The sequence below is a fragment of the Sphaerodactylus townsendi genome, linkage group LG05 (assembly GCF_021028975.2).
Source record: "Sphaerodactylus townsendi isolate TG3544 linkage group LG05, MPM_Stown_v2.3, whole genome shotgun sequence".
NCBI lineage: Eukaryota > Metazoa > Chordata > Lepidosauria > Squamata > Sphaerodactylidae > Sphaerodactylus > Sphaerodactylus townsendi.
Genome location: NC_059429.1, coordinates 67,160,229 through 67,172,896, shown reverse-complemented (window position 1 = coordinate 67,172,896; position 12,668 = coordinate 67,160,229). Strand labels below are relative to the sequence as shown.

The window sequence follows — 12,668 nt, the reverse complement described above, 5'->3', positions numbered from 1 at the left end:
CATGGTCTTCTGAAACATAGCAGTTATTTTACACGTAAGGATCACATGAGACACATTCACTTTAGGAAAAAAGAAAGACTGCAAAGCATTTTTCCTGCTGTCAGGAGGGCCTAAACTATTAGCAGCCCTACAATTTGTCACCTTTTCCCCATAATCGCTTCTAAACTCTGGTATTCCTAAAGCATTACCACAACTCAGAAACAGTACTATTTCTTTACCACCACCACTCCTTCCACATGTAGGGTATGTTTCCACCCTTGTTTTCATATATTTTCTTCCAACAACTTAATTTAACAGGGGTGGCGGAAATCAATGATGATGACCATACCTTCTCATTCAGTGAAATGGAAAATCCCAAACTTTGATTATTTGTAGTTTGTTAGTATAAAGATATGCAGAACTGACTTTGCACTTCCTTGACAGATTGTAGAGTCTCCTCAACTGCACCTTTCCTATAAGATAATAATGTATCTTCTTTAACAAAGAAAAATGACCGGCCAACAGAAATCTATACGCACCAAAAGATCATTGTCTTCCTCTAGCTCATCACCATCTTCTTCTTCTTCATCATCATCATCATCCAAGTCCTTCATACAATCTGCAGCCATCTTTGCAATATGATCCATAGGCAGAGGAGCTGGAGGACACAATCACAAAGAGGCAAAATTTGAGAGAGGGAATCCTGAGGTTCAGATGTTAACCATAGACTTACAGCAAAGAGGTATCAGAAGGGCCCTTCCCCAATAAGGAGCCCATATGCCAACTCCATTCTACTTAACAACTTCTGCCTGGAGCCTTCTTTTAGGGAGGTGAGATCAGCCACAACCCATAATAGGCATAACATTATATTTCAAGGCATTACGCGGTCTGGGACCCTCGTACCTTCGGGACCGCATCACCCCATATGTCCCTACTCGGCCTCTGCGTTCAGCAGAGGCCAATTTGCTGGTGGTCCCCGGCCCCTCAATGATGCGGCTGGCCTCCACACAGGCCAGGACTTTCACAGCACTGGCCCCGGCCTGGTGGAACACCCTCCCACCAACAGTCCGGACCCTGCGGGACCTTGGTGAGTTCCGCAGGGCCTGTAAGACTGTGTTGTTCCACAGGGCCTTTGGAGTGTCCAGCCGCTGATATGGTGCCCCCCCCCCACTGCTCCTGCTTTGGCACTGGTACAACAGAGATCCTCATGCTGAGGGGTTTGCCGTCCCTCCCTTCTTAGTGGGTTTTTAAATTGTTCTGGAATTTCTTGTTTAATTTGCTAATGGTTAGCCGCTGTTTTTATGTATTTTAAGATGTTTTATTGACGGAGCCTATGTTTGTATTTTACCGGATTTGCTCCTTTTTATTGTTTATATATTATGTTGTTCACTGCCCGGAGCCCTTTGGGGATCGGGCAGTATAGAAATTGAATTAATAATAATAATAATAATAATAATAATAATAATAATAATAATAATAATAATAATAATAATAATAAGAAGAAGAAGAAGAAGAAGAAGAAGAAGAAGAAGAAGAATCCCCCCAAAGGGCACTACCTTGGTGTGGTGGTGGGGCTTGTGTGCTCCAATGAGTCAGAGGGCTGTGCTGGAGGGCCACCCAAACCAGAGAGGCCTCTGATGAGAAGCCAGACTAAATGTGCCCCAAACCCAAAACCATGGTGAAGACAAGAAAAAGAAACTTTATAATCGATCGGTCATCGCCGCCTGGTCAACAAGGACCGCTGTTTTAGTGCTGGAGCACTTTGGCACTTGGCATGAAATGGGCTACAGGACTCCAGGATCTTCAGCTGAGCAAATCCAGGGCTGAAGACTGCAGGACTACTGGAAGTACCGAACAAACGCCTCGAAAATATTCAGTGCAGAGAATAATGTAGGAAAATTATGGTTTGCCACGCAAATCCAACCCATCAAAAAGAGGATAATTCTTAAACTATCGTACCAAGTCTGGAAAGAATCCTCACCTGGTGACACAGAAATTACTGGAGCAAAGACTTGCTGGATCAAAAGGAAGAGATATTGAAAGGGAATAAAGTTTTAGGTGCACTAGGAGTTTAAAGAAACCTGGCAGAAAGGATAAAGGATAATGGTATGGAAAACATACCAAGGAAAGACTCAAAGTAAATTAGCCAAAATTGGTACAATTCAAGGACTGCAAGAGACAGAGGGAGGGAAGAGGAGGAAGCGAAATAACAATCATCAGCAATCGCATTTCAACCCTAACAAAGTTCCAAAAGTTCTGGCATTGAATAAAAAAGCGTTAAGAGGAACCGATGCAAAGGATCCCAGGAACATATTGGAGCAATAGAAATGGAACGTATAGATTTCTGCTAACATTGGAAGATTGGTTCAAGGTTGATTCCGCTCAATTTACCATGGATGCAAACAAGGTCATTGTTGGAATCCAAAGCCCAATGTCACCGTATGAAATAAACTAGCTTATGTACAGGTTCAGTAGTGGATTACTAAAGAGCTAGGGGTAAAGATTCATCACCCAGAAAGAAGGCCTAAAAGGATACTTCCAAAGTGGAAAATCAGACTCAGCAAAAATCAAAAGCAAATCATTACCGGATGCCAAGCAAACTGAAAAGTAGTGAAGGAGAAGAAGCTGAAAATTTGATAAATCAAAGCAGACTTTAAAGTTGGGAGGCACAACCTGGACATGAGGAAACTCAATGAGGCAATAGAGGTATTAAAGCCAATGATAGTGGGCAAAGCTTCAAAAGGAAGATTTGCAAGATTCGGCGGCGGAAGCGTTGCTCAATTTCAAGTAGAATCAACCTTTGAATTCTAACCAGAAATAATTCTACCGGAATGTAAGTGGCGATGTGAAACAAATTACAGGAGAGCCATGATGAGAGAACAGTTCCATTGAGTTCTGGAGAAAGACATTTGGAATAAGTTTCCAAAGAATCAGCAACTAAAATGCAAGTTAAATAAAGATGTGGAGGCTGTCTTGAGCAGCAACAATATGGATAACCTGGCATAACATGGTCTAAAATGGCTGGAAAAGCCAAGCAAAACAAGGTGAAGAACTGGACTGCCTGCGTAAGTGATGGAATCTACAGGCGATTCTACAGTGAACGGAATTGACCAATTTGCATGAAAGTGACTGCCTAAAGAAGTTGAATTCAGGAAGCTGTAAACAGGCCAAATTGACGAACGGATGACAACAGGGAAAACGCTTCTGATAATGAAAGACTAAGAAAAGGGAGCAATCCTTTAGCAATTACATAAATAATCAATTTTGCCTTACCAACAACCTTTAAGCTTTTTATCGGCGGCCATTAGCTGATGGGTCATTACAAGACCAATTTGGAAGGAAAGAAGAACTTGCTGTCCGCAGAACAAAAAGGAAACAAACCAAACAATAGGGGAACAAAAGATCAACTGCTCGCGATAAAATGATCCTTTGAGAATTGCAAAAGAAGGAAAACCAACTTGCATGTAGCTTGGATTGATTACAGGAAGTTATCTCGATTCACTGCCACACAGTTGGATACTTCATTGCCTGGAGATAATTGGAGTCAGTGAAAACATCAAGAAATTGGTCAAGAATGCAATGTAATACACTTTGAAATGAATTCATTAGTCAATGGAGCAGGAATAGGGGAAATCAACATCCGAAGTTTAAATATTCTAAGGAGATTCCCTGTCCCTACTACACTTCATCATTAAGTTATGATTCCGCTCTCTATAATTCTTGAAGAAAAACAGGCCGGGTTGATATCAGACAGCAAGAAACTCCTCAATTGCAAATTTCACACCTTCTATACATGGATGACCTAAAGCCTCTTAAGTAACTCAAAAGCAGAGATTGAGTCACTACTGAACACAGTGAGAGTCTTTAGCACTGACATTGCAATGGATTTTGGATCTGACAAGCGTGTAACTTTGGAACTCAGTAAAGGTAAATCCTAACATGCGAAGGCGTGAATATTAAATGACATAGAAATAAAGAGCTTACTAGTGAATGAAAGCTACAAATACTTGGGGATACTGCAAGCAGAGAACACCAAGCTACGCAGTCGTGCCAAGGCGCAATTAGGAAGGAATTATCTTGTGAAGGGTAAGAAAAACTTTGAAATCAAAGTTAAATGGAGGAAATAATAATAAAGGCAATTAATACTTGGGCGGTGCCTGTAGCACGCTTGCACCGTTGGCATAATTAACCGGACACAAGCTTCTAATTGGACATCCTGGACAGAAAGTCGCTGAAAACATGACCATCAATCGAAAGTTAACTGCATCCAAGAAGGCGATGCAGACAGATTCCTACCTAGCAAGGTCAGAAGGTGTTATAGGACGTTCACCGCTAACAATCAGTAGAGGAAGAGAGAAAAGAGGCCTGAAAGCTTAGCTACATCCAAGAAAGTCAAGAGCCAGCATTGAAAGAAGAAGTCCATAAGGCTGAGATGCTGAAAGCCAAAGAATCAAAAGAGTATGGAGTCCAACAGTTTAAAACACGATAGTAGCAGTGGCTAAACAAGCCACTCCATGGGCAGTACTTTAAGAACATTGTATGAAGGTTGATATAAGAAAACATGGGAGTGGCTTCCAGAAGGGGAACTCCCTTAAAGAAGCTGAAAACTGAAGGGCTGATTTTTGCTGCCCAGGAGCAAGTATTACGGATTAAATGCAATAAACATTACACTAATCGAAAAGTCTTATTAACGACCCAAAGTGCTGCCTCCTGCAAAGAGGGTGATGAAACTGTGGGATAATAATCATCTGTTGCCATAAGAAAATAGCCCAAACTGACCATCTTGAACTACTACAACAGGCTAGCAGCAATGGTGCACTGGAACCTCTGCAAAAAGTACGGCCTTCCTTTAGCAAGATCCCGGTACCTGGCGCTAATGCCTTCGCGAGAAATAATCACAGAAAAAATGAAGAAGCCAAATACTCTGGGACCTTTAGGATACATACTGATTACATCTGGCACACAACACCTATGACATAAATATGATAGAGAAAGCTCACGTTTGGACTACAGATGCTGCTGTGCCAGTTTATGCGCAGGGTAGAGTGACAAAGTTACTGGAAAAGGATCACAAAATACAAGGACCTAAGCAAACTGGAAGCTGGAACGACATTGTGGCAGAAAAGAACAACAGTAATCCCACCAGTAGTCGGTGCCTCCAGGAGGAATCTTAAGAAATCTTGAAAAAAACATCTGGAAAGCTCTCAAACTTGGACAGAACATCAGTCCACAAGCTGCAGAAAGCAGCACCTCTAGGAACTGCACACATTCCCACGCAAATACCTCTATTATCCCAGGTCCTTGGGAAGGACTCGACATTCAGAGATGAATCTGTGACACTTGTGCTGTGTTGTTATGTGTATAATAATAATAATAATAATAATAATAATAATAATAATAATAATAATAATAATAATAATAATAATAATAATAATAATAATAATAATAGGGCTTTTTCTGTGGCTCCATTTATGGGGAATGGATGTGGTGAGGCAAGGGCTAGACCAGTGGTTCTCAACCTGGGGGTCTGACAACCCTTTCACAGGGGTCGCCTAAGATTCTCTGCATCAGTGTTCTCCATCTGTAAAATGGATAAATGTTAGGGTTGGGGGTCACCACAACATGAGGAACTGTATTAAAGGGTCGCGCATTAGGATGGTTGAGAACCACTGGGCTAGATAATCTTTATTTTTCCTTTAAGAGAGCTTGAAATATAATGTTATGTCAAAAGACTTTTCACTGATTCTTGATTCTTTTGGTAGGCTATCCTGTTGGATTAAAGGATTGCAAAATATCAATTTTAAACTAATTTTACTGTATATATTTGCACATTGTATGGAAACTATACCCTTTTCAGGACAAAGATAACAGCAAATTTAAGAAATCATCCAACATTTCCTGGACTGTCTTTGTTCTAGAATGCTCTGCTTGGGTCCTAGAGCCTACCCAATTCTGTCCCTAAGGCACTGTAGAACAAAGACAGTCCAGGAAATGGCAGATGAATTTACAAATCTCCTATCACCTTTATCCTGAAAAAGATATAAAGGTGGAATAAAATTAAATAAAGTAGCTGCTACTCTAGACTAACCTTATTTCCCTAAGAAACTATCACCAACCCACCTGGGAAGTTTGGGACCATAATGACCAGAATATAGATTGTTTCCCCTCTGAAAAAATGGATGTAGATACATCCAGGTTTGAAAACTGCCCTGAGTCTAGGGGGAGGGCGGTATATAAATTGAATAAATAAAATAATAAAAAATAAATTAAAAGAATCAGCACCTTTTGATCACAGTTTCATGGTCCCCACTGCAGCTTGTTGCCCCCAAATAACCCTCGGTCCCGGCAACGTAGCAGCAACGCAAAATTCCCCACTGTCGGCGGACCTAACACGCAATCCACACAGGGGGTTTCCTGATTGGCTGCTGCGTTGTGCTGGGGCAGAATTTTTTATTATTCCTACTGTGCAGATCCACGTCTGCATGAGCATGAACAGAACATCTATATGTGGAAATGCAGAAATGGGCAATTAAAGCAAAGCCCTGTTTCCTTGAAGCTTTGTCCCATCATATCCACGTGGATACGATGTTTAGCGCTTCATTGCATTGCCTTTTACTCAGTGAAACATTCAAAACCGGCCCCGCATTGCCCTGTATCCATGTCGATCTCGGGTACGGGAAATGAAAAAGGGATGCGCGAGCATGCACAGAGCAACTCTACGGGGAAATGGGTGATTAAGGGCAAGCCCCATTCCCATGCTGCTTTGTCCTTTCACATCCATGTGGATACGACATTTAGCGCTACTTTGTATTGCCTTTTACTCAGTGAAACATTCAAACTGGCCCCACGTTGTTTCATATAGACATGGATCTTAGCTCCGCGAAATTTTTTTAAAAGGGCTGTGCGCCCATCGCGCACAGCTTACTGCACCCTGATTGGATGGTAGACTCCATATCACTCGAAGGGGCGGGAGATTTGACCCCCAATCTTCCCCACTGCGCCCTTTCATCCCGGATTGATCATGGCGTTTTTGAAAAGGTCTACTTTCTTCCAGGTTCTAAAATAACATGTGCCGAGGGTTATTGTGGTAACGGTGTGCCAGGAAATGGGATGGAGAATGCGTGTTCATTTAAGGCGCTGGTGCAGTGGGGAGTTCTGTTGGAAACCTAGATATTTGGAGTGACGAGCACGCATCTAATCGTCAGAGGGGAATTGACCATATTCTTGCCTACATATGGCCATATTATCACTAAAATAAGTATCCTCAATAGTCTGTAGCTGTTGAACAGAGGCTGAATGTTTTCAGCCATGTGTTTTACCCACACTTTACAACACTGATTTTTCTAGCACAGCAAAGGCAAAAACCTGCATGTAGATGTTCACAGTGATGTATATATGTTCACACACGTTTTCTCACTTTGATCCTTTCACAAGACCCAACTCTTTCAAGCAGCACAGGCCACCCATAAAGCATGTGATGCAGCAGCAATGATAATATACATTGGTGGGGATAGAAAAAAACTTGCCTGCCCACCAATGCGTCCCTTGCCTTAGGAACTCTTATGTCCTTCATACCTCGTTGTTAGCAGTAAAACCTGCTATCACAGTTTTTGATAGTGGTGATCACGTACGATACGAAGAGTACATTATTTACTAGTGTCTTGCTTCTAACCCTGAGGGTTGAGGCACTTTACTTCAGAGAGAGGGAACACAGGCCAATAAGGAACTAACGCCAGAGATGTAAAACCTGAGCCTCTCAGCTTCAGCTTCCATAATCTGCTCTCTAGACCACTACCTCTGATGAGCTATCATTATTAAATCATTTCTCTCTCAGTCCACTCCCCTTCCATTGTCTTACAATCATGAGCCTTAAGGCTTGTATATATAGCTCACTCACTCCTACTTTTGTATCATCTCCTTCTTCCTCATGTTCTGCCATCTGTCCAACCTACCCTGTCATCTTCTCTGTTTGACTCCTACTGCTCACTTCAAGTGCTTGCTCTTGTAGCCTCCATTCCTTTTTAAGCATGCTGAATCCTTACCATTGCAGAAAGAGGAACAGTACAGCACAGGATCCACTAGGAGAGTGGCTGCCTCAGTCGGCAAGCCCACACAAGCTCACCTGCCCAGATTGGTATGGGGGGCTGCCTAGGCTGGTGAGCCCATAGCAGCCTCTCCAGTCCAGATCAGTACTGAGGGAGGTGGTCAGCATGGGCGGGGGGCGGTGGTAGTGGCTGCCTCAGCTGATGAGCCCACAGGATGTTTGCCAGCCCAGATTGGCATCTATGGGGGTGGATACCTAAGATGGCAAGCCTGCACAGGATCACCAGCCCAGACTGGCACAGGGAGAGAGGTGGCTCGCCAGGACAGATTGGGAACAGGGAGTGGTGGGTACCTGGACCAACACAACGGGCTCACCAGGCCAGATCAGGAGCAAGCTGCACTCACTCAGTCAGCTCGATGGGTTAGATTTGGAGTGAGGGTGGGTGGGGCAACCTCAGTTGGCTGGCAGGCCTGATAAGCCTGCTCAAGGGGCCAGCTTTGGCTCCTGGCGGCACGTTTGACACCCCTGATATACATCTTGAAGGACGCTGGTCACATTAATATAGAACGAGTACCAAGCAACACTTTAAAGATTAACAACATTTCATGAGTCAAAGCTCACATCTTCAGGTGCATAAACTCACTTGCTGCTATAGACTAACATCATTTTGTTGTGTAATTAGCACTAGACTAATGTTTGCCATCATGGATGAAAAAGATTAGCTTTATTTCCAGTCCAGATTGGCCTGCCTTCTACTTTGATTCACTGGATCCAAAGGCTAAATTCACATTTTCTTGTGAACAACTTACTCTTTCCTTTAGGCTTTATCTTCCCAGCTGACGTGTTCTCTCCTGTGATAGCTGCCAGTTCTGCTTCTAGATCCCCATCATCCCCATCATCCTCCATTTCTCGCATTATCTCTTCAGGATTGAACTCTAGGAAAAGTCCCAGCTGTTACCCAGAGAGAAAATGCTTTGATGAGGACAGAAGGCTGATCACAAACATGCAACATCATGTGCTGTAAGAACACGTCTACGTATTACAAACTAAAATAGCAAACTGGCTTTATTAGTTTTGATCCAATGCCGTAAACCTTTCTGCCTTGGCTATAGCCTAAAACTAAGTTCCATTGTCAATAGACATTAATACATCTAATTCTCTCTGCATTCTATCACAATTAATAACAGAGTAGTTGGACAGTTTTATGCTGGTTTGTAGGATGCTGAGGCATTCTGCTTCATAGAGGATAACCCTGGATCTAGGCAGTGTTTGGGCCTTTTCATAAATACATGTTTCAAAAAAGATCTGCTTAATCATTTGCACAGCAATCCTAAACAGAGTCAATGGGTTTAGAAGGTGTTAACAGATTCAGACTGTACTGTTATAGTATCAAACAGAGAGCTAAGCTACCTTGTTACATGCACACTTTAGAATGTGAAAGTAAATAATCAATCTGGCACTTCTACCAACAATGAAAAAACTGTGAAATGCAAGAAAAAGAAACTGACTGAAACAATAGAATGCAGGTATCCCAGCTGTCTTTCTTGTTTTCCTGTAAGTCACTGAATTTATCAATTATCAGAAGTTCAAGAGTTAGCAAAAAAATCTGATGAGAACCTAAGACTCTAATGAAGCAGAATGACTCATCAGGTCACAAGGCAAAGATTTTCAGGATAAAGCGCCTAACAAGAGTCTAGCTGGGCATCTGGAAGGGCTTGCTTAAACCTAAAATAACCTGCCATGTACAAATCATACTGCTTGAGGTACATGAACACTTCAAAGCTGGAGTAAAGTCTGCAAGTAAATTCCTGATGTACATAAAATATGGGTTATCAAAAGCATTAATGTTCTACTGTTACAGATATAAGGAGAATGCCCTTTGTATCTTATAGTGTCTTTGAGTTATAGCAACACAATAAAAAGTTCTGCAAATAAACTAGGCGTAATGATAGAACATTCTAACAAGGTACACACATACTGTTTGTAAAAAGATTAATATACCTGCTTTGCAGCAGCAGCTCCCTGACCCTTCTGTTGTGGGTTTTTCTTGGGTCTTCTACCAAGCATTTTGGCTCACGAATAGCAAATACTGCCTCCTTGATGAGTCCACAAAAGTTACAACAGTTACCTACATCCAAATATAACAGACAAAAATCATTTATGGCTGTTTCCTGTTAAAACATGCAAATCATGCTTAGTGGAAACTAAGTCTGAAAAAAACCCAGTCTACAACTTCCTGGGCTGCTATAAATTAGTTCAAACAGACAGACAACAGAGCTTGTCCCTTTAGATACTCTTGAGCATCAGGGGACCGACTGGGCAGTTTTCTGACTTACTTGAAGAGACAATATCACAAATGCGTTTTTAATTGTTGCACTTCTTTATCTCATCACACACACACAAACAGACCACAACGAATCTTTTCACTCCTGACTTTACAACTTAAAAAAAGAAAGAAAAGAAACATCCTGGGCTATACAACCTGAATGGAAAGGAATGTTGCTAGCCCACTCCCAGCGTAGAGTAAGGAAGGAACAAGGGTATAGTTCATCATTCACTGAACGAGGATTGAAATCTAGCATTTCCATCATTAAAGAAACTTGGGATGACACCCACCATCACCTGACTCACTTCAGATACCTTACTGCAGACTCCTGGTGGGAAACAGACCCTTTACACCTGATGTCTGTTATTACTTCCCATAGTTTCCACCTTGATGATCAACAGATTCTGAGACCCATCAGGCTCAAATTACGCTTTAAACCTCCAAATGCACGCACACACAATGACCATTACCGTCATTCTCCTGCATTGTTATTTGTTTACGACAAATAACTGGGCTCACTACCTTTAAAGCCCCTCCCCTCTACTAAAGTACTATTCTCTCCTAAGGGGATCTGAATCACGTTCATACACGGTGACTTGCATGTATGATGAGATGCCACCACACAACAATCACAGCTTTCACAGCAACTGATATCAGCTCGAACCCAAGACTTTGTAGAGGCAGCCCCTACGTCTTGCTACCAGGAGACCGAGGACCATGCATCGTATGAATAAGGCCAGTCTCGAGTCAGCAACCACCCATCCTCTCCAAGGGCTCCACTCTGCCAGAGGGGACTTCAAATGAGCCCCAAAATCAGGCTCAGTTAACAACAGCCCGTCTCTCTCCCTAGACGCCAGCGGCAGAAAGGGGAGGGGACCCGGGGTGGACATTAGCAGCTGCCGCCCCTCTGTTGGTGACAGAAGCAGCAGGAGACCAGGGCGAAGGGTCGCCAGCCTATCCGGCGAGCCCATCAAGACGGGCGGCGCCCCAAAGCACAAACTCACCTCCGGCAGCAGCGGGGCAGCTCCGGCGCCTTCTTTCCACGCCCACTCCGCCTCTGCGAAGGCCGGCACCAAGAAGCCCAGCAACGCGCATGCGCAGATGGAGAGACACTGGAGAATGGATAGGAGGCAGAGCTACCAGGCAAGGAGGCGGGGAAGAGACGGGTGGCGGTGGAAACGGACATGTCGCCCAAAGGCACGCCCGACCCAGGTAGACTGCGCTGGGCTTTTGAAAGGAAAAGCACACGCTGCCTTTGGAGTTTTATTTGACCAAAGTAGGTGGAACAGCGCGAAAACGCCATCCGCCGCATTAAGAAATGAAGAGGAAACGAGCGCTTTCTCAAGTCGAGATTCTTGCTGTTTCAGCACTGACTGGCCATTTGACTCTATGGAGCAGTTTATGGAGTCATGGTACCCTTTTGGAGATAGAAGAGCTGAATTATGGATCGTTGTCTCACCACCTCTCTGGTTTATTTTTAAATTTACTCAAATATTTACAGCCACTATACACATACATTAGACTGCTAGAAAAGCAAGCCCAATATCGGATTAATATTAGAAATAGAATATAACTTTATTCTTTCTTAGCACATAGGTGTGAAAGTTCTGACCCTGTAAGTAGAGTGTACAACCTCTTCCAAGTCTGTCAAATCCAGTGATTTAGTACCAAACCTAAGGATTCATTTACAATCAGTTTGTTAGGAATTATTGCTCAGACCATGTGTTTCAGATCCTTGTAAGTTTTAAAAAGTAAACCTTCTGACATCTAATGTAAAAAGGGCAGTATCAGGCATGTCCTTTATTGACTTAACCCAGCTTCTGACAATGCTGCATTACAGTATTGGAGGAAATATTTGTTATTCTGTTTATTTTAAGGAATATTTTATTAGATTCCATGTGAGAATTTTAGTAATATTATTTGGGAAGTTGTATTAAATGCACCCTGAAGCTCTGGTTTCTAACAGATGAGCACACTTGAAGCATTTGTTTGATACTGTGCATGTTTATAAAGAGATTGTTCCTGTGTTTAAGAACCACAGACAGATTAAATTTAAGATCTCAAACAGATAATTTTATATTCCCATTTTTAAAAAGCAGCAAGACAACCAGTGTCCTTAACTCTTCAGGGAAAGTTGAACATCTTTTGTTAGGTAAGTAAATGCCAGTTTGGACAGAATAGTGCCTTTCTACAGTGGAGAACTGAACTATTATAATTTTGATGAACAAGAAGCTACCTTCTGAAACCAAATTAAACTTTCATGTTTTTAACTCTCTTGAAAGAATAGGAAGAGCAATGCCACCTACTGGCCATATACTG

The 12,668-nt window shown here is 42.5% G+C and overlaps 1 protein-coding gene across 9 annotated transcripts in view; it reads right to left on the bottom strand.

Annotated features, from left to right (window-relative positions):
• CC2D1B (coiled-coil and C2 domain containing 1B) overlaps positions 1-11,416 on the bottom strand; it is a 49,564-nt gene extending 38,148 nt beyond the window's left edge. For 2 of the 9 annotated variants that reach the window (XR_007244636.1, XM_048498270.1), the window contains exons 1-4: positions 10,655-11,238; positions 10,025-10,151; positions 8,833-8,974; positions 519-637 (exon numbers count right to left, since the gene is read on the bottom strand). Coding sequence is in view for 8 of the 9 variants with exons in the window: in XM_048498270.1 (XP_048354227.1) it covers positions 519-637; positions 8,833-8,974; positions 10,025-10,090 (327 nt within the window). In the remaining variant the exon portion in view is untranslated. Of the gene's footprint in view, positions 1-518; positions 638-8,832; positions 8,975-10,024; positions 10,152-10,505; positions 10,526-10,639; positions 11,239-11,353 lie in introns of those variants that run through there. The other 7 variants (XM_048498268.1, XM_048498264.1, XM_048498263.1 and 4 more) reach the window with 7 other exon arrangements.
• Positions 11,417-12,668: the final 1,252 nt, after the last annotated feature.